We start from the raw sequence: 21617 nt of genomic DNA on the forward strand, positions 1-21617 counted from the left end.
TATTCCTATGTGCTCTTGGCTGTATGTCTAGTCACTATCTGACCTCATTGGAACAGAGGAGAATAGATCCCTAAATTTGAGATAAACAAAAAAAAAACAACAACACCATTTCCCTTGGCACTTTGTGTCCTGTGTTAACAATCACTTTTTACCAGATAATTCTTTCTGTAATTTAATTTCAATTTTTCATTAAAATGTCAGCCTATCTACTGTCTCTTACTGAATGAAGATGTAGAGATATAAATATAAGCTAAACACCATGAAGTTATTTCTTTGCCTTATATCCTTCAGTCTAAAGAGTCTTGGGTCTTGCACTTCTTTTGTACATTCTTCTTCTTCTTTTTTTTTTTTTTTTTAAAGATTTTGCTTATTTATTTGACAGAGACCCAGTGAGAGAGGGGAACACAGGCGGGGGAGTGGGAGAGGGAGAAGCAGGCTTCCTGCTTAGCAGGGAGCCTGATTTGGGGCTTGATCCCAGGACCTAGGGATCATGACCTGAGCTGAAGGCAGACGCTTAACGACTGAGCCACCCAGGTGCCCCTCTTTTGTACATTCTTAATCTAAAAGTTTCATTTATTCTCCTCTCTGCACTGGGTGTATTTCACTTGTCCAAGCAAATTTAAAGGCGATATTTGATAGTGCTCACCCAGAGACAAGAGCTGTGTGAAGATAACGTAGTTTACGGAATGTATGGTGAAGGGCAACCATTTTATTTTCTGGCAACCTGCAGAATGTATACTGTCTTCACACTGAGGCATTCATAGGCAACCATTTTATTTTCTGGCAACCTGCAGAATGTATACTGTCTTCACACTGAGACATTCATAAGTTAATATAGCTGTTTTCCAGAGTTTCCTTACTGGAAAAATATTTCTTTCAATTTATTGGAAAGAAAAATTAGTCATTCTGTAACTGCATATTGGGAATATTTCAAGGTGTTTAAAGAAGAAATTTTATAATACATTAAATGGTGGCCAAAATTAGTGTCAAGAACTTGAATGGTGGAAGAATGTGGCACTGAAGAAAGAAATCTTGCACTATTGGAGCACGCCAGTAAGCATGTAACTTTTCAGAAAAGTGATACACTAGTTTTTACTGCTTTTCATTCAGCAGGATTTGTAAATACTAATAGGTTATATAGGAATCATGTTGGATATTTCCCCGGAAAGAAAAGTAACTGGAAACTCAGTGCTTTGAGATACTGAGATCTTTTATACATATTGGCCTTTGACATTTTCCTCTGCTTGAATAGGTGATACCATTCACTGAGATAAGAAATACAGGCGGAAGTGGAATTTGGGCGAAAATGGTAATGAATTCCATTTTGTAGATATTACCTTTGAGATATCTATAGAACACTTGAGTTATCTTGTCTCAGGGATTCAGTTGGGGTGAGGGTAATTGAGTAGTTTGCCTGAGACTTTCCCAGTGTTAGCACTGCGAGCCCTTTGTTCCAAGAAACCCCTTAATCTGGCAAATGTGGATTGTTGGTCATGGGTGCTGGGACTCAGGAGTGGAACTTGTGCTGTTGATAAAAACTTGGGAGTTCTTAATATACAAAGCTGTGGGGTTTAATAAACTGCTGATGGAGAGTGTGAGGAATGCTGTTATGTATGGGTGAAGGAAGAGGAGCCAAGAAAAGCTTGAGAAGGAGTCACCATGAAAGTTGTAGGGAACAAAAATTCTGACATCATGGAGGCTAGGGAAGAGAGCATTTCAAAGGAGAAGAGTTAGTCTGCAATGTCAAATGTTACCAAGAGATCATGTAATAAAGAGAATGACAGTTGTCCCATTGATTTCAACTCAAAGGAGAGGGTTAGAAGGTTGATAAATGAATATGGGAAGTGAGACTGAGATGTAAGAAGGGTGGTAACTCGAGGGGATTTGGAGTCAAGAGAGGACCAAGCAGGTGTTTTAATTTGTTTGAATGTAGTAGGGGGAATGAGATGGGGAGGGAGACTACGAAGGACACTTGATAGAACAAGGTCCTGAAGGATATAGGAACAGTGCAGAGGGTAAGATAACAGTGCAGTTAGAGCAAATTGTGTTGGAAAGCAACCTGTTCTGCTATTGTGATGGGTGGGAAGGAGAAAAGGCTGGGTCCGGGTATAGATACGCTCATAGATTTGAGGTTAAAGAAGTTAATGGTATTTTCATCAAAGGGTTTCTTTTTTATATATGAAATAGAGGAAATCCTCTACTGAGGAAGGACAGTGGTTGGTTGAAAAGTGTGAAGAAAGTGTGTAAGCATTGCAACAACCCCTATCAGGGAGTGGGAGTGAGAGCCTCCTGCTGAAACATAGGAGGAGTGTTGGATAGCATTAAGAATTCAGTTGAGGTTGGCAACTGTGATTATGTACTGGTCCCGATCCTGCAATATTATTTTTCACCAGGATTACTCAGCAGCTGATATATAGTTTCAAGAAGATGGAATCTGGGGTCCATTTATGTTTTACCAGGAGTCTGAAAAAGGACCTCAATGGAAGAAGTAAGATATTGGCAGTTGAGTCATGGTCAAAGCAATGAACAATAGAGTATTAGCAGACAAACAAGGAATGAAGACCCTGGGGCCAGAGCTTTGGAGATTTCCAGGGACATGTGACAGAACTAGTGAGAGAGAGAGAGAGACTATAAGAAGGGCAGGAGTCAGAACAGTTTATATGATTTTAAGTTATTATTAATAAAATAGTTGTGGGTGGTGGCAAAGTTCAGTTATGGATGTAAGAATGGGTAATGGACCGTTAAAGAGAAAGGATTGGTCCCTGGAGATGAGGGAGTCAAAGAACTCATTTGCTATTAGATTAGTTATCCACATGGGGTTGAATTCATGCAGGATAATGGCAGGACTTGGCTGGAAAAGGAAGATTGAACACATGACCACATCTATCTTGAATAGAGGGGAGACTAGTACACAATTAGGTGACATTGACCCAGAGGGATGGCAATGATATAACCAAATGACATGTTTCTCAAAGTACTCTTTACATCCGGGAAAAGAAGTGATACTCTGATGTAGCAGTAAAGATGAGGGAGAAGACTACTCCCCTCTCCCTTAACTACACTCCTATACGCACGTAATGTACGAGAGGATGAGGGATATCTGCTAGGAAGGGTCAGTGGAGATCATCTGTCCAGTTTTCGGTAGAGGTGAAAAGAAAGTTCACTAAAGACATTGAGGCAGTAGAAAAGTTGCTTATGCTAATAAATATTGAGGAAACAAAGGCCAGGAAGAACTTAAATTTTGGCCAAGAATGATAGTGATAGTGGTTTAGCTGGCTTCAAGATTTTAACCCAACTATTAACAGTTACCCAGTGAATGGGTTGTAGGGAGGGACCATGAAGCCATAGGCAGACTAGACTGATCCTAGTATTTCCAGATACTCCTGGTCCTAGGAGAATTGGAAGATGTCTCTGGCCTTTCTCTGTGAGAAGTGAATCTTCTGTGATCTGCATCTCATTTATTGGCAGGTTCCAGAGAAAAGGGAGCGGGTTTCTAGTGAGTTGGGGGAAACTTAATCTGTGCTTGTTGGTTGAGTTACCAGCTGCAAAAGCCACTGTCTGTACCTCGAGGCATTTCCTGAAAACACCTCTAAGTACAACTCAGCAAAGCTAGGGATCTGAGCCCTTCTCAGTTAGCCGGCAACATCTCTATGTCGGGAAAAGTAATATAATGGAAAGAATCAGAAAGATACTGGTTCAGACCGCGCCTCTGTTACTTACCCAGGGGAGGGCTTTGGGAACATTTACTTCATTTCTTGAGCTTCAGTTTCCCTGGCTTTAAAATGGTTGTGATAAGTTACTCTGCAGAGTCGGAGTGAGAATTAAATCAGAAAATTTAGGTAAAAAACTCCACGCAGGTGTTCATTCAAAGCGATGGTTCCTCATATATCTTAATTCATATTTAGAGTTTTTTACTCGTATTCTTTTCTAGATAAAATTGTGCTCAAACATACCTAATATCAGGTTTTGTTTGAGGGCTTCTGTATTCATTTTGTTAGTTTTTTTGTAGTTGAGAGGAAAATCTTCCATTGTTCGCTTGAAAGAGTTTAGCACATTTTTGCCTCCAGTTTCTTTGCAATTGTTAATGAGTTCATGGAAAGTTCAGTTGTCTCCTACTTTCTTCTCTTTTCTGTGATATTTGCTTTCTCTGGAAGCATATGTCAATTCCTTTCCTCCCCACTTTCCTCTCATTCAGAGTTGCCTTTTGTCTTTGCTGACTTCCTTTTTTGAAAAGCATGTTGATGTTACTCTGCTTAGGATTTTTACATTTCTTCAGTGTGTAATATTAATGTCACATTTTTGCATCTGATTGGGGAAGGAATGGGGAGGGAATATCATATTTCTGCAGAATAAATCTGTATTTCTCCTTCAGATGAACTAAAAAAAATAATACTTTGAGCCACAAATTTGTATTAGAAATGAACCTAGAACACGAATCTAGTAAACGTACTTTGGGCAAAGTTGCTAGCAGTGAGGTGGCATTTAAGAACATTCCTGGCACCCGAAATGCTCATATACAAATTTCTGCTCTTTAGCATGTTATCCATAGAGTCTTTTAAAGTGCAATTAAAACCCATCTTCAGAAATCTAAGGGCAAATACGGGTATCAAAGAATAACCTCGACGGCATCACTGGGCAGCCACAGCTGTCCCTCTAATCCACTGTCTCTACAGGAAGCAGTCTCATAGCACTCGCTTTCTCTTCTGGGACATTGATCATACAGGTGGTCACAAATTTTATGTTGAAATTGCCCTTAGACTGTAAGTCCCATGAGAACAAGGGCTGGGGCTGGCTTCAGTGGCTGCCACGTGCTCCTTAGTGTTTCTGTGTGGGATTGACTTGAAGTACAGATTTTATAGTTGCATATTTCCAACCACTTCTTGGACAAAGCAGTCAGACTATTCTGCAAGCACCTCAAAATCAATTCATCTAAAACAGAACGTATCACGTTCCACATAAAACCTGATTTTCATGTTCTCATTTTGGGTTAATGATACCACCAATTTCCCAGTCACCCAGGCTTGACACCTTCACACTATGCCAACTTTAATCATGGTGAAGTACAATTTTGATTATTTCACACCTTTCAAAACCATTCTATGGCAGTTCTTCAGCCTTGAATCCCAGCTCCCTGGGCCTCTCTTCCCGACCTTTTCTCCCCCTCTTCCTGTGTTCACCATATGTTGCTGTCAGCAGTTGATTGTTGGGGCCCCTCTGGACACCACTCAGCGTCCAGCTATGCTTGCTGAAAGTGGCCCCTCATGGCCTCATGTCCATTTATCCCAGCTTCTCCTGAAAGAAATTCCTGTGAAATTACTACTATCCCCTAGTTTATCTTCCTTTTTTTTTTTTTAAATTCAGTGTATTGAATTAAACATTTTTATTTTCTGTATCTGAAATCAATTCTATTCTTTGTACAAAACTTTGAGAAACAAAGCCATTGAAAAATACTTTTCAAAATTCCTCACTCATGTAGTGAGAAAATATTAAGAAAATGTGAAAATAATCTCGAAAATGTTAAAATGAGTCTAAAACACATCCTAACATATTTTCATTAGAGAGTAAGCAATTGCCAAATGTAAACACTGCCAGGCTAATTTCTCAGAGTGAAGTGAAGCTCTTGGGGTATAACAAGTGAAGCTTCTACTCAGAAGTAGTGATGTTAGGCCATGTAATTAACCTTTCGCTGTCTGGGTTACTGTGTGATTAAAGGGTCATGGAGGTTCGCTGGGTGTGAGTCACATCTTGTTAAATGCCATTGTCATTTTGCATCTACATATATATTTAAATAGATACATTATCTTTCCCTTGACAGTCTATGTTTTTGCAACTGAAGGCATCTGTTCAGGATCCTCGTCCCTACACAATACACGAGGATAACTTTGGCGACATTATTTTTTAAACCAGAGTCAACACTGGTTTTTAAATTTTGCCTTCTTTAGTAATTGCTAGAATAGGTCACCGTGAACAAGCTAATCAGAGTTGGCACTTGAGTACTTACATGGGAGACATTTTAAAACACATTTAGCACTGGGAGAATGATTAAGTAATGCCTTTCTCAGCACCATGTGCTAGAGTAATAGCTAAACAGGAAGTCTGAAAATATCCTCCGTTTTATACCTGATACCTGTGAGTAGTCATAGAAAGGTGTATATCCAGTGTCCTTATTGGTCAAATAAGTGATTGACTTTTTTTCTCTTGGTATATTTTGGAGGTAGTCCATATGAACAATTTAAATATGCTTTGGGGTACCTGGGTGGTTCAATCAGTTAAGTGTCTGCCTTTGGCTCGGGTCATGATCCCAGGGTCCTGGGATTGAGCCCCAAATTGGGCTCCCTGCTTGGCAGGGAGCCCTGCTTGGGCTTCCTACTCAGTGGGGAGCCTGCTTCTCACACTCCCTTTCCCCTTGCTTATGCTCTCTCTCTCAAATAAATAAAATCTTTAAAATAAGTATATACCCTTCATTATTTTTTCATTTCTCAGTATATTTTAACTTATGAATATCATACTTTATCTAGTCTGTCTCTTGCTGATGGGCATTTAGGTTGTTTCCAATCTCCTAATACTATAAACAATGTTATAATGAGCATCCTTGTACATATTAATATCTTGTACATGTGAGTTATAAGTAGGATAATTTTCTTAGAAAAAAATTATTTCAAGTGGTATGTGCAATTTTTTTCTGATAGATTGCTAAATTGCATTCTAAAGAGGTTGTATTAGCTTATATTTAGACCAATGTGTGGAGTGACCTATTTTCCAGCCTATACCAATTATCCTCATTTTTTATTGCCATGCTGATAAGTGAAAGATGATCTCTCACTGATGTATTTGGAATAGCCTTAATTATGAATGAGTTTGAGTATGATATCCTCTGTATAAAAGCCTTGCTTATTTATTTTAATGGTGGGTTTCCTGAACATACCATTTGCCTGCTTTTTTGTTTTTTTTAATTGATTTTTTTTTCTGAGTCATAATTTCTTTATCTCAAGAAAACCCATCTTAAGGAATACCTGTGTTCTAAAATTTTTTCTAGTTTCTCCTTTTATTGTTTGTGTAAACTTTGTTCTTAATATTTTTTCAGTTTGCAGACATTTAGTGTAGTAAAATCTGTATGACATTTGGGTATTTAGATTTTTCACAAGATCTTCCCATTCCAGAAGTAATGAAAAATATACTTTTACATGCTATCTGCTGTATTTTCACAATTTAATTTTTTTAATGTTGAAATGTTTTATCAACTTGGAATTTATGTTGGAGTAAGTAGCAGAGTGGGAGCCAGATAAAACATTGTCACCGTAGTGGTTATTGAACATTTTCCTATTCTCTACTGATTTGAAATGCCACATTTATCATAAATCATGAATTAAATTTTTGTATGTATTGGATATGAATTCCCAAGGGCACTATATGCTACACATTATTTTCCAAGCTTATTTGACCAGAGAACCACCCTCCCTTCCACAACAACACAAACACACACAGACACACAGAGTTCCTCATAGGACTAGCATTCTGTGGTCACTTTGGGAAACTCTTTCTTATTGAAAATTTTAATATAGGATGTCTATTTAATAACAGCCCACCTAAGTTTCTGCTGTATTATTTTGTAATAATGGTGAATGAAATCTCATTCATTGATTTTATGGTCACTTGTAAATCGTGTGCCCTTTTTATTTGAAAGGAGAATTAAGTGAGCACACACTTAACTTCTTTTCCTGTAATTTTGCCATTTGTTTATGTTAGCTTTAAAAACAAAAGAGCTCTAATAAAAGATTTCAGAAGAAGATAGATTGGATATCTTCATGAGTTGAACTAAATGACTATGATACTGAAATCATTTTCTTACATCAGAATCTAAATTATAAGAATTGGAAAGTTAAAAATTAATAACAATGCAATATGATTTGTTACAGTATATTTATATTGCCTTTTTTGCCTGGTTGTTTATGTAATTAAAATAGAATCATACTTTATGCATGACATCCAATATGGGTTTTTGTTTTTTTTTTTTTGGAGACTGAAGAGTTTGTATGAGAAAAATAGTTATTTTACAAATACATTTTTAACTTTACTGTACCTTATTTATGACATGAAATTATTTAGATTCTGATTTGCATACAATTTAGTAAATAGTATAATAATCATGGTTTATACATTCAAATGTACCTGTGAAATATGTTTTACACAAGCTTTGAAAATACAGCCTATATTTTATCCACAGCAACTATACAAATGGCCCCATAGTCTGTGCTCAGAGTTATAAGGTGACCGTCACAGGTCCAAGCATATTCAAGATAGCAAGAAGTAAGTAGTAGCATGTGATTGCAGACAGAGTTATGTCACAGCTCCAGAAGATATTCAAGATTGTAAGCAGAACTAGAGAGGTTATCAGCTGTTCTATTTAAAAAAAAAAAAAGAAAGAAAGAAAGAAGAAAATAAAAACTTGTTCCTTTGTGAGAGATTCTATTTTTTTCCTTTTAACTTACAACAGGAAATATGTTGAGTTCAATTTGTACAAATAATGAATAGTAGAGAAAAATAGGTTACAATATTGTGTTTTTTTAAAAATGAAATTCTACTTATGGTTGAGCCACTTACAGTATAAAAGAAAACTGTTCTAATTATCATTTTATCAGTTAAATCCCAATGAAAATTGGCTTTCCAACTCCCCTGCCTCAAATTTTCAGTTTCACATCTAGATTAAGACAAGTTCAAAGACTTTAAGTTATTCCTGTCTTTTTGCTGTCTGGTTTAAGTCGTATTTTGAGCTTTGTTCTAGGTTAAAGACTGAACTGGGTTACCAAGTAAAGCAGATACAATCTGGTTCCCAGAAGGTCTATAACCAGCAGCATAGAAAAATAATTCATGTAATTTTGTAAGGGCAACTGTCACTGTTTCTTTTAGAAAGAGTTGGGTTAAACTGAGCCTATGAAATTTGTTCATGAGCTGCACACTTCCGTCACTTCTTGGGAGAAACTGAGCTTTTCTTTTCTAGCCCCACTCCCAGTGTGGTATGAGTTAATGAAGATATGTAGCAAAAAGGGGAGCTCTCAAAGTTCATGCACCATAAACATGATGGAAAGCAGAGACTGAAAACACTCATTTCTCCCTGAAATCCCCTTTACATGTTAGTTTGCCTTGTGGCTCACCCTCAGCGCTCTTGTCACTCCCCGCACATATCTTCCTAAGTGAGCTCACGCTCTGCTCTATCAATGACCACAACGGAAATCAACTGAGACGAAGCTCTTGCTATGTGCCAAGCTCCCTGCTGAGCACTGCACACCATGCACATCTTTTAATCTTCCAGTAACCTTGTGAGGGCAGGTTCTATTCTTATTTCCACATTAAATTTGATGGGAAAGAAAATTAAGTTTAGTAAGGTTCAATAAATTGTCCAGAGTCACACTAGTGGCTAATTGGAAAGCCGGTATTTCAGTCCAAGTCGTTTGAATTCAAAACGTGAGTTCTCTACCTTTTTGCTATGCTTACATTCTTTCTGTAGCTTCAGGTACAACCGCTATGCTTCTAAGTTAAACCTGTTAGTGGAACCACTTTGCTTCCCTCTTGCGTTAAACCTGGGAAATCATCAGCCTCTGAACACCTTTTATCACCTGCAGTTGGATGTGTCCTGAACATCTCAACACATCCAAACATGGATTCCTTTCTAGGCTCAGCCCCCTTCTGCCACCAAACAAGAACGATCCAGTACTTGGTGAAGGATATTGGTACATACCTAGTTAGCCACACTGGGTACCTGGAAATTTGCCTCAGGTTTATTTTTTTTAATACTCCCATCCGTGCCCACCAAGATTTTTCTGTTCATTTTCTTTCACATTTGCACCACCTTCCATTTCTTACTTGGGCCCTACGATCACGTTTTGCCGAGATTTAAATCCTCAGACCTGCCCTCACCTTATTTTCCTTGCCCTTCATCTTGTCTCTCCCCAGAATTTTCTTTCTAAAACAGGAATTTGACCATGTTATGTCCTAGATTGAAATAATTTGATGGCCCAAATTCCTGTGCCTTACTCAGTGCTTGGCGCCGTTGGCCCCTCCCTGTGCCCTCGGCTCCTCTCAGCTCTGCCCCACAGGCACTCTGCTGTCCACTCCCATACACACCTGGGTCTCCCAAGTGTTTCTTCACCCTCTACCTGTTCTGTGAGCTTGAGCAGGGCCTTCCTTCTTTAGGCATCTGTGACAGACAGAAAGCTCTTTTTAAGTCTTAAGTATCCAGGAGGCCTTCTGGGACTGCTGCCCCTTTTCCCTGCCCCATACCAGCTATCCTTACTGGTCTGGAGAGCTCCGTCACACAGCTCACCATGTTGTGTTGTATCATTTGTTACCTCTCCTCTTCCCCTTATCAGAGGAAATTGCAAGTAGGTCAAATATCAATTTCTTTCATCTCTACTTACCTGGTCATCTTTTTCTGTCATGAGATCTTTCATTGTCCTTATCTTATCAACATAGTGACTGCAAATTCCTAAATGAAATATGTTTAGCTCCTAGCGTGATAAAATATATTTTTCCTCTTTCCTCTCAACTTCCTTCCATTTCTTCTTACTTCCCAGAGGCAGCCAATTTTAATTCTTGGGATTTTTTTTCTGGTATTTATTTACCTCTTCTCTATTTGTTGATAATATGCTTAGACTACCGTTAATTTATTTTATGCATTAACACGTTCCTGAAAAGTGAAGATTTTGTTCTCTTTTGGTTTCTCCCCACCTCGTACTCCCCTTGTATACCCCATCTCCTCCACCCCTGCTGTTCTCACATTACTATTATCACAAATGAAAGTCCAAAAAAATGGTGTTTATAATATCACAACTGTGGAAATATTCCTTACCCCTTCAGTTAGTGTTCCATGATTATTTCCTGTTAGACAACAATGTCATTTCTAGGTTTATATGAACAATTTCTTTAATTTGCTCAGTATTTGTGTACACCTGTTCCAATTTTATCTGGACTCTCAGGTCTGTGAAATTAACAGCAGTCATTTGTGCAAATGGCTCAATACAGCAGGTTTGCTTTTAGTTCCTTGGCCATGGTTCCCTCCTACAATCCAGCTTTCTCCCATGTGTTCTGAATTGGCTGTTCTGGGCCTGGGACACAAGTGTCATCCTGAGAAATATTTTTGCCACTTTGCTGTTTTGTCCCCTCACCTCTCCTGGATCCCATATGTTTCTTTTTCTTACCTTCTTATTTTTTTTGCCCAAGCACACCTTCCAGTAGCTTTCTAAGGACGAGTGCTCATAAACTTACATGTTCATTTTCTGTCCTCCTCTTAGAGGCAGTGTAACGATTTCCTCATCGGAAATCATTTCTCTTCAGAATTTGAAATCCATATCTTGTTTTCTTGGGCTCAGTGTTGGCTTTTGAGAAATCCATTTCCATTCTGATTCTCTACTTTGTGGTGCAACCTATTTGGATTGTTTTTTAATGTTCTCGAGCCTTTTACGATCTTCTCTGTATCTGTAATTATCTGTACTTTCCGTGTTGTACCTTGGCTTGGGAAAAGTAGAACAGAGGAAAGAATATACCTTTTCGTGTCACTGCCTTACCTTTTTTCTCCTCCTGGTTCTCAAGATGGCCTCTCCTGATTCAGTCATACGCACTTCCAGAGGACCATATAAGGCAAGAATAAAGCCAACCTTGTTATTCCCAGGACCTTTCCCAGGGTCTGGCCCACAGTGCTGAATGAGTATCTTTTGTAATAGAGAAATGACTTCTGAAATTATCATCAAAATTTTTGTCTGAATTTGAGGCCAGAATTTCCAGCTTACTTTCAGAAGTTACCAGGAGGTCCCTGCTAGCACCTTGCACTCATGTGTCCAACAAAAAGCTCATTATCTTCAACATTTGTTACCCATCAAACTGAATATTATTTTAAAACATTTTCATATTTTCAGTCCTAGGCCCCTGAGACCTCAGACTTGTCTAACTCCTCAGTAGGCCACCCTCTGCTTGTCTGCATGTCCCATTAATTCCACTTTAGGGATATCTCCTCCTCAGCTCTCTCTCCTCCATTTCCCTTGACACTGTACGATTTTTGTAAATACCATTTACTAATTAAACAAGGTGATGTGTTATTCTGATATAGCAAAGCTTTGACTATTATATTTTGTCTATTGATGTAAAAGAGTTCATAGCAAGAGAGAGGCTATAAATATTTTTGATAAGAGCTGACTTGTAGTTGGAGATGTTGAATTCCAGTCTATAATTTAAAAATACCTAATTTTTATTTCTCTTTGTAGAGGAATAATGTATTAAAGTGATGTAAATTTGAATTATTAAGTTTGTATTAGAATCATGTAAATATAAATCATTTCAATGCTTGACTCTAGCTCACTTTTGTTTTTATTCATATCTTTTGCTTTTGTACCTGCTATTCCTTCTGCCAGGGATGCTATTCTCTCCCTCGTCTTTGCCATGACTAAATACTGCTTATTTGTCAGGTCGTAATTCACTAGGAAACCTTGTTTCTCTAGTACTTCATAGGATCCCTCCCATACCTTTCACACTGTTCTGCTTCTTGAGATCAGAAAACATGTCTTATTAATCCCTGGGCCCTAGGGAATTTTAGTGCCTAATAGTGTCCTGGCATGTAGTAGGCCCTCCATAATCATATGATGAATTATTATAATCTAAATGTAGTTTTAATATTTGGAATAACGCCTCCATTTTATGTCTTTATCTTACACATTGGATTATTTAGAGATTATTTAAAGGGCCTATTTCTGATAGGCACTTTTGATCAGTTTCCCTTAGAAATGATGATAATCAAAGACATAATAAAATACACTTAAAGTCGGTTAAAATCAGTTAATTTATATTGTATCTAAAACAACACTTGAAACCTAATCAAATATTTCACAAACTTCCTGTAGTCTGCTATGGAGTTCGTTTATGTATTTATTTCCCTATATTTTTATATCACTTGGCAATTTACCAAGTGCTCTCATTTGTATTTTCTCATTGGATCCTCTCATAAACCCTAGACAGATGTTCTTTCTATTAGACTTCTCAGGAGCGATTATGTAACGAGTCCCGAGTCACATAGGTTGTTGGTCAAGAACTCAGACTAGCACGCATGTCTTCTTACTTCCATAATTTATTCTTCCCATTGGGAATGATATATTCTTCCCATTGGGAATAATATGTTCTTCATTGGGAATGAAGGCCCAGAAAAGCCATTAGCTCTGGGGAATAAGAGCACAGAGGTTCCTGCTGGACAGGAAGGATGGGAGGGAAAGGTGTGTGAAGAAAGTTGCCTTCAGCTGAAGAACAGGTTGTGAAATTGAAAGAGATAAGATTTGAAACACAATTGGGATCAAGTGTAGGGGCAAGTGAAAGAGTTGGAACTTTATATCGTGGGAGGTGAGAGATAGTGAAAATTCGTGACTGGGAGACTGAAGATCATGGCTCTGCTTTTGAGCTGACCTGTGCTGTATGGAGTGAATTCGAATTTGGGATTAACTGGATGCAGTGTGACTCTTGGCAACTCATGTGAGATTTCAGGTGAAAAGTAATTCAATTCTGGACAGTGAGCTTAAAGTTCAGTCAGAAAAGGAAAAAATCAATCAATTCTTGAGATATTGGAGTGTGTGCATGAACAAGTTTTGACACCTGAATGGTTGTGTGAGACAAGGGAAGAGGAAGAAATGGCGCTGCACTGTTTACAGTGGTGGTGGTAATGTGCTCCCACCACTTCCCAGCCCCCCTTCCCACCTGTGACCTATATTTTCCTTCATGATTACTCCTACCCATTGGCCATATTGGTGCCTCACTTGTTATTTAGTCAACATTTATTAATGAACACTTTCTGTGTAATACTGGCATTTTGCTAGGTATTAAGGATTAAAAAAAGCCGTAATCTCTGTCCTCAGTGAACTCAGTCTGGTGGCAGAAACTGTCAAGTAAATTATATTGTAAAGGATTTATTGCTGCGGCTACCGCATGCCATTAAGACATAGAGGGGCACCTGGTTCAGGTCACATACGTCAGTCAAGGATTCTCATTTCTGTCTTAGAGGAGGAATTAGCTTGGTAAAGAAAAGGGAAGGATGTTCTGTGTAAAGAAGGCAGCATGTTCAAGAGCATGAAATGGAGAACATGAGACAGGGGCAAGTTGTTTAGTGAGCCTAAGTGTGTCAGCAACTATTTCCTGAGAACAATGAAATTAACCTACCTAATGGTAAGATAATTATCATATTCAGGTAACTTAATATTTGCATACAATTATGTAATATCCAGTCCATTTTAAAATTTCCCCAATTTTCCCAACAATATCATTTATATGATACAGTGCAAGAGCTAATCAAAGATTGTGCATTACATTTGGTTGTCCTATCTCTTGAATTTCCCTCAGTCCCCCTAACCTCTTCTTTTCTTCCTTCCTTACTTGTTTTTCATAACTGAATGTCTTTCAGAACCCACACCAGTCACTTTACAGAATGTTCCTCAATTTGGGTTTCCTTTTTTGGGGGGAGGGGTTTAAGATTTTATTGATTTATTAGAGAGAGAGAGAGATCATGAGCAGGGGGTAGGGGAAGAGGAAGAAAGCCCAAGGTGGGACTTGATACCAGGACACTGGGATCATGACCTGAGCTGAAGGCAGATGCGTAACTGACTGAGCCACCCAGTCACCCCTCACTTTGGATTTTATTATAGTTTCCTCACATTTAGATTTAGGATAAATATTTTTGTGCCAAATACTACACAGGTTGAGTCCGTCTCAGGGCACCCTTTCAGAAGGCATTATTGTCAGTGTCTACCATTACTGTCATACTTAATGTCAGATTTGATTATTTAGGTAAGGTGACATCTACCAGATTTCTCCAAATCCTGTTCCCTGACAGCCTTATATCCAATTATTTCTACACCCGTTAATGATTTCTGCCTCAATCAGTTCTTACTATGTGAATTATAATGTAGTAAATTTTATGTTTCCCCCATATCTTTGACACCTGTTGGTTGACATTCTTCTGTAAAGAACTTTCCATTACTCCATATTTATTTTTAATTTTTAGTATCAGTATGGATGCATAATTGTTCTTCCCCCCGAATGTATAATAATCCATCCCTATTATTACTCACTTAGTGCTCAAATCACCCTAAATTTGGCCAAGACTGTCCTTCAGTCTGGCCCCCTCTGTCCTTTTGACACATCCCTGCTTGTCTGTGAGCACTTTCTAATTTTCTGATACATCAATACATTCCTGGCTTTTTTCCCACTTTCTTGGTCTCTGCCCCATTATCAACTATTTCTCTTAAGTATTCTGGTTTGCATTAGTAATGGTATTTAGAAACCAGGATCTGGAGACCAGGCATGTTCATTGCTGCCACAGAGTCATTACTTCTGGGTTATTTTGGAAAGCTAGAAAAAGTGTTTTTTGGTTTGTTTGTTTTTGTTTTTGTTTTTGATTTTGTTTTAAACCTTGAGCCTGTATGATACTTGTAAATGCGATCCAACACTTCATGGTTCTTGCTCTCCTCCTATTCCATATTAGTATTTCCTTTCCTACAGTGAGTTTACCCATCTGCTCAGTCTTGTAATACACACATAATGGGTTCAGAATCACTATGTCAATACCATTACCAACAGTAAACTTACTAAGGGAAGTCTACATTTTCTTTGTAGTCCTTTGATTTTAGTTTTGGGTTTGTGTTTATTTTTTTCCCCCCTTTAAGAGTATGTCATTAATCTCGTGCTTGCTTTCTTAAAGCTTTAGATTTTTAAAATGTTGTCTTTTACTAATGAAATATATCCCTTCAATTTTGAATATCTGGCATAACTTGCAGTTCTTTTTTTTTAAAGTTAAGTTTGAGTGTAAATTTTCAAAGATATCTAGTTACTAATTAAGGTGTCTGAAATTTTTAATGTATTTTAATTAAAATAGCCATCAAGCCACTTTAGAATTAAATTTATCTGTAAATTAACCTTCAGATATTCTACCTGTCACCCAGCTTTTTTTTTAAATTACACCCACAAAGTTTAGTACTTTTCTAAAAATATGAGATAGAACCAGATGGAAAGAGGCCAATATATATTTATATTTATATATCTGTTTATAAACTGTAAATGAATTTGTTATCTGTACTCTCCTGCATTTATTTGTTATCTGTTTCCAATCAAGGGATTGCATTGCAGTAAAAAGAAATAAGAAATCCAGAGGAAAATAGTTTTCTATTACATAAGATGTAACTATGCCAGCCATACAATTGCATAGAGAATCCTACAAATAACCTCTTCCTGAGGGACGAAAAAAGTGTATTTCCTTGAATTTGGGCTTGGATCAGTAGTTTCTTTGAAGCTTCCCCCTGCCACTTCCTTTGAATAATATTTAGCACTGACAACTATAGATAACTATGGATATTACAAGATAATCTGTTCTTTGGAGAGAGGATTGGCTCTATAACTACAGCCTCCATTAAATAGATACAGAATATCAATTTAAACTAATCATAATTGGGTGACAAATACTTAGGTATTTGAGAGCCTCTTTTGGTTTATTTTTCATTACAGAAGACAAACTTTTCATACATTCTATCAGAGTTTGTAGTCATTGTTCTGTGTCGCCTAAAGTCAAAGGACAATTATCTTCTGATATAAAAAATCAGTTGTTAACAATTGTTGCATATTCACAGTAGTTAACCTAGAAATACAATTTCGTGCAAAAAGTTTAGGCAGCATTCTTGGTAACAGCAACAAAACATTTTCACACACCTGATCGATTTTAGAATAGAAGCTGATGCTTTGAAAATAATCCATTTCTACAAGGGAAATGTGATTTATGATAACCGGGGACACAGATATGCCTAGAACCGCATTCTATTTAAAGTTATTGGGCCGCCAGACTATAAAAGCAGTCCTGTGATGTGAATCAGTGGAACCTGGTCCTCTTTAGTGGATGGCAACACAGGCACTAATGAGCCCAATTTCATTAAAAGATACGTGATTTATGAGAGAGTTGAAGTCCTTTCTTATTTTGAAATTGCTGGTTTCGCCCTGGCATCTGATCTTTCTTCCCCCTAACCATCACCATCACCAGTTTCTGTGTATGCTCTGACATTGCTATGGTAACCCTGAGGGCTGACGGAATTCCCTGCCTCTCTTCTCACAGAGGGTGATGAGACAGGAGTGATGGATAGTCTGCTGGAGGCTTTGCAGTCGGGGGCTGCTTTCCGCGACCGAAGAAAAAGGACACCAAAGCCAAAAGGTGAACATTATACTTGTTTCATGTTACTTTCTAGGGAACTATCATAAAGAACCACTGTTTTGTTTTGTTTTTTTTTTTTTTGTTTTTCCTTTTAATTCTTTTCAAGTCATGTGTCAAGAACCTAGTGCTCTGGGCAACAACTCTTCAGAAGTTTCATGAGTTCGCTTAATCCTTCCCTTGCAATGACAAATGTCAGAGAAGCATTCCAGTTGGGCGATGGCAGTAGCACATTAACAAACCAAAGCACTGAACCTAGAAAATCCTGATTCGTGTGACAAGTCTCATCTAAAGAACCATATGCACCTTATCCCTGTGGAGTTTACAATAGCATAATTAAATGGGAAGTAAAAGTCATAACATCATTGCTTCAAGTATTTCAGGGTATTGAAGCATTGCTTTGGGTCCAGACATATTTAACCTTTGAAAACTGTCTAATACTGTTAACATTTCTTGAGATGAACAGACCTCTGTATTAATTTTCTCTCTCTCTCTTAACAGATATTCGGCAAAGTCTCAGTCCCATGTCTCAGAGGCCTGTTCTGAAAGTTTGTAACCATGGTAATAAACCGTATTCATAAATTGCACATTCTTCTTATCTACTTTTATCCTGTTGATCTATTATTTTAATAGGCTGCTGTGAAGGTTCTCAAGTTTAAATATAACTGTAGGAGTAGAAATGTGCGGATGTGCCTATTGCCCTGAGATTGTATATTCATAATATTCCATGCTTACGATATGGCCTGGAGGTAGTATCTAAAGTTCTTCTTTCAGGTCTCAGATGAATTTTCCAATTTTTTATTATTCGAAATTATCTCAGACATTTTTGATCAGTGTTGCTCAAGGTGTCCTTTCAGAAACAGTTTGCTCTCAAAGTAATATTTTCCATAGTGGATTTGCCCTACATCAAGATACAATTTGAAATATTAAATCTTAAACTCTTTTACTCTACCATATTTGCCAGTATAGTTTGAAATACTGTGACCAGCATTTTGGCAAAATCATTAATACAGGTGAGTTTCATGTGCTCTTTTTGTGGAAGAATGTACTAGAATCACGAAAAAGGTGAGTAACTGAGTTTCTGATGTTTATCTGAGATTGACTGCTTTCAAAGTCCCTAAGCAGCACTTGCACATCCACCTGAATGGAGCCCTCCTCTCTTCAAGGTGCCAATTCCTGCTGACCGAGTTTTATTTACATTGGTTTCCTTTCTCTCACTGTTACGTGTTATGGGGTTCTGCTTACCTTCTAAGGTCATAAGCAAATTTATCAATTACGTTGTCATTTATTCAGAGTGAGATTGTCATCAAAACTTGCCAGATTTATAAATGGAAAAATACTTGACAGATTTTCCTTCTAGGGTTGTTATAGATACGGAGGAGTTAAGTTCTGGAAGTGTTAATGTGTGGCTAAGTACAGACATTTGTGTCAAATTTCTAGGGTAGCCTAGAAAAAACTATGAAGTGAATAAGGAAAAAAGTAAATGTGGGTAATTAATCTTAATAGATGGGTAGATGTTTATTGCTCAAGGTGAAATGTTTAAATAGGTCTTTCTAGTCTTTTCAACAGTATGTTTTTGTTCTTGTTTGGCCTTTCCCTATTCTAACAGCAGAAAAGAGGAACTGTAGTATGTTACAGATACTCATTGTGGATAATTAAGTACTTCCTAACTTTGGGTTTATGATTTGGAGTCATTGAGACATAGTAAATAATGGCAAATGTCTAGAGAATAGAGCTATCCTTGACCCTAGAGATTATTTTGTTTTGTAGATGAATAAATGGAAATTCAGAGAAGCTGCAAACCCTCCCAAGAGTGCAGAGCTAGTTAGTGACACAAATATGACCATAATGCAGTTCTGACTCCCATCACGTTTCTTTTTTTGATTACATGTGGGTATTTTGAATTATTTTTTATTAATAACAAAATATGTAAGATAATGCAGTCCCCATTGAGTGTCATTAAAGACCGACAGCCAAAACCATGATCATGAAATGATTATAATGGCATACATATATCCATCCTATGCTTAATTTAAAATAAGTATTTTAGTTATTATGTAGAGGAAGATTATTTAAGGTAATTTTGTGCACTGGCCTTGGGAAACCCAGTCTTTTCTAACCGTAATGTCAGTAAAGTGTCCGGGCTACAAAAGCTCATCTATAATTACTTATAAATTGTGGTGTTTTGGTCCATTGCATAAAAGCAGATGAACCTTGCATTTCTGTCTTTACTCAGGTTGACATGTACTATCTGAAGTTATAAGGCTATTCTGATAATTAAACTCATAGGTTATACAGCAAGCCAAAGGAGATATATCATAAAGGTCAAATTCTTTTCTAATATAAATGTAGTGGATTAAAGTGTTTTTTAACACTTTCTTCCTATCCATACTTCTGTTGTGTTTTCCTTTCATATATCTAACCAAGTGGGGAAAAATCCAAATGCCCAGTTAATCTTTAAGAACTCTGTATGTAAAGATAGATTTATTAGACTAGATATTGAAAAGTGCAGAATTTAAGGAAAATATTGTCACTGAAAGGATCATGATTATTATCAGGAAAAAATGATATTTCAGAGTATTTTGTAATCCTGCTATTTCTAAAAATTGCTTTTTGTTTTGAAAATGCTAACCCTACAACTCAACTGAACTATGCGAATTAAATGTAAGTTGAGCCTATTTTACTTTTTACTCTGCTTTCATGTACTTAAACTAATGTCTGACATTTCCTATATGCTTATAGTGGTTCATATTATCTCATAACCCTTCTTTCTGAAGACATAGATCTTCTACAATTATTTTAAACTTGCTTATATTCTAAGTAAAATAATATTTTTAAGCATTAATAATAATCTAATGTCTACTGAGTTATTCGGTTTACTAAATACCAAGCACCATACAGAATTTTTATACATATCATCCTGTATCTTCACAATAATCCTATCAGATAGTCAATATTTTTATCTCCATTTCGTTGTTGAAAATGACGAAAGATTAAAGAGGTCTGGTAATTTGCTTGTGGTCCTGTGCCAAGTTTTGAACCTGAGCTGACTCTGATTCCAAGTTCTTAATCTTTCTGCCATGTTGTACTCTGAATACATGGCTTGAATCAGCATCTATTCCTTTCACATCCTTGGGCTATAAGCAATCTATGTGCCTTTTTTTACCCCTCTTCTTGACATAAGGGTGACCTACTGAGAAAGACCCTTTCAGAGGTTTTCTAGCCTCTAGTGTATCTTGTCTCCTGTTCCCAGATTTAACTGCTAGGTAGCAGTCTTTTCCAAGAATATACCATCTTCTGGAATTATAACCACTTTTTATTTCTTTTAATATACTTTGTATTAGGGACATCTGGGTGGGCTCAGTTGGTTAAGCATCTGCCTTTGGCTCAGGTCATGATCCCAGGGTCCTGGGATCAAGTTGCACGAATGTCAGGGCTCCTTGTTCAGCAGGGAGTCTGCCTCTGCCCCACTTGTTCTCTCTTTCTCTCTCTCTCTCTGACAAATAAATATATAAAAACTTTAAAAAAAACCTCTGTATTAAAACATCTATATTAATTTTAGCCAATTTATACTCTGTTACAAAGACTATGGATTATATAGATTATAAGTACAGATTTAGATTATACCTAAAGATAAAAATGCAGTAGCAGACATAGATCATTTTTTATTTCAGAATTAGAAGATCCTGGTAGAGTATCCTCTGAGACCTTGCAGCTAAAATATCCCAGGATATATTTTGGCAAAAGATGACCTCAAGCGTTCTAACTGCTATGGCCTTCAGAAGCACAGAAATTCTACATGCTGAGTAATCCAGCCCTTGTTCTGTGTTCCAAACCTCTGCCAAAAAGACTTTGGTTAAAACCATTAACTGTTTTATCCTTTTCTTTGCCTTTGATAGCCTTAGCAGAAATTAAATGCCCAGTATTTTTCCTCATTAAACCTTTATTCGTTCATTCATTTAGCAAAAATTATTAAGCACTTGCTAGGCACTTATAGAGATAGTCCCTAAGCGTTCATCATCTAGTTTGGACAGATGAGTAACAATTCCCATACATTTGGTTAATGAGGGGATAGAAGCAACACATAAACCTTTGGGAGTACCTGCAGATGCGGAAGACCAATCCAGACCTTATGAGGACAATCCAGACTTGACTTCTAGAAGGACCTGAAATCCAGGCTGAGTTTTGAGGGATGAGTAGAAGTGAGGACAAAAGCCCAAGGGCAGGTGTGGGCCAAGAAAGAGCAATAGGTGTGTGCACTTTCTCAGAGGTTCTCCAGTGAACCCCAGTCTATAAAACTATATATTCTAATAACCCCAATGGCTTTCCCATTTTGCAGTAGTCATTTTCTATTAACTATTCAATGTCTGCCCCACTACTGGTGAGTCCCATCAGGGTAGGG

At 37.4% G+C, this 21617-nt stretch overlaps 1 protein-coding gene across 4 annotated transcripts in view; it reads left to right on the forward strand.

Annotated features, from left to right (window-relative positions):
• The window catches only part of DIAPH3 (diaphanous related formin 3), a 501032-nt gene that overhangs the window by 352584 nt on the left and 126831 nt on the right, over positions 1-21617 (forward strand). For all 4 annotated transcript variants that reach the window (XM_032836998.1, XM_032836999.1, XM_032837000.1 and 1 more), the window contains 2 exons: positions 17123-17218; positions 17717-17776. In XM_032836998.1, coding sequence (XP_032692889.1) covers positions 17123-17218; positions 17717-17776 — 156 coding nt within the window. The remainder of the gene's footprint in view (positions 1-17122; positions 17219-17716; positions 17777-21617) is intronic.

The sequence above is a fragment of the Lontra canadensis genome, unplaced genomic scaffold (assembly GCF_010015895.1).
Source record: "Lontra canadensis isolate GAN:19392208 unplaced genomic scaffold, GSC_riverotter_1.0 scaffold95, whole genome shotgun sequence".
Classification (NCBI taxonomy): domain Eukaryota; kingdom Metazoa; phylum Chordata; class Mammalia; order Carnivora; family Mustelidae; genus Lontra; species Lontra canadensis.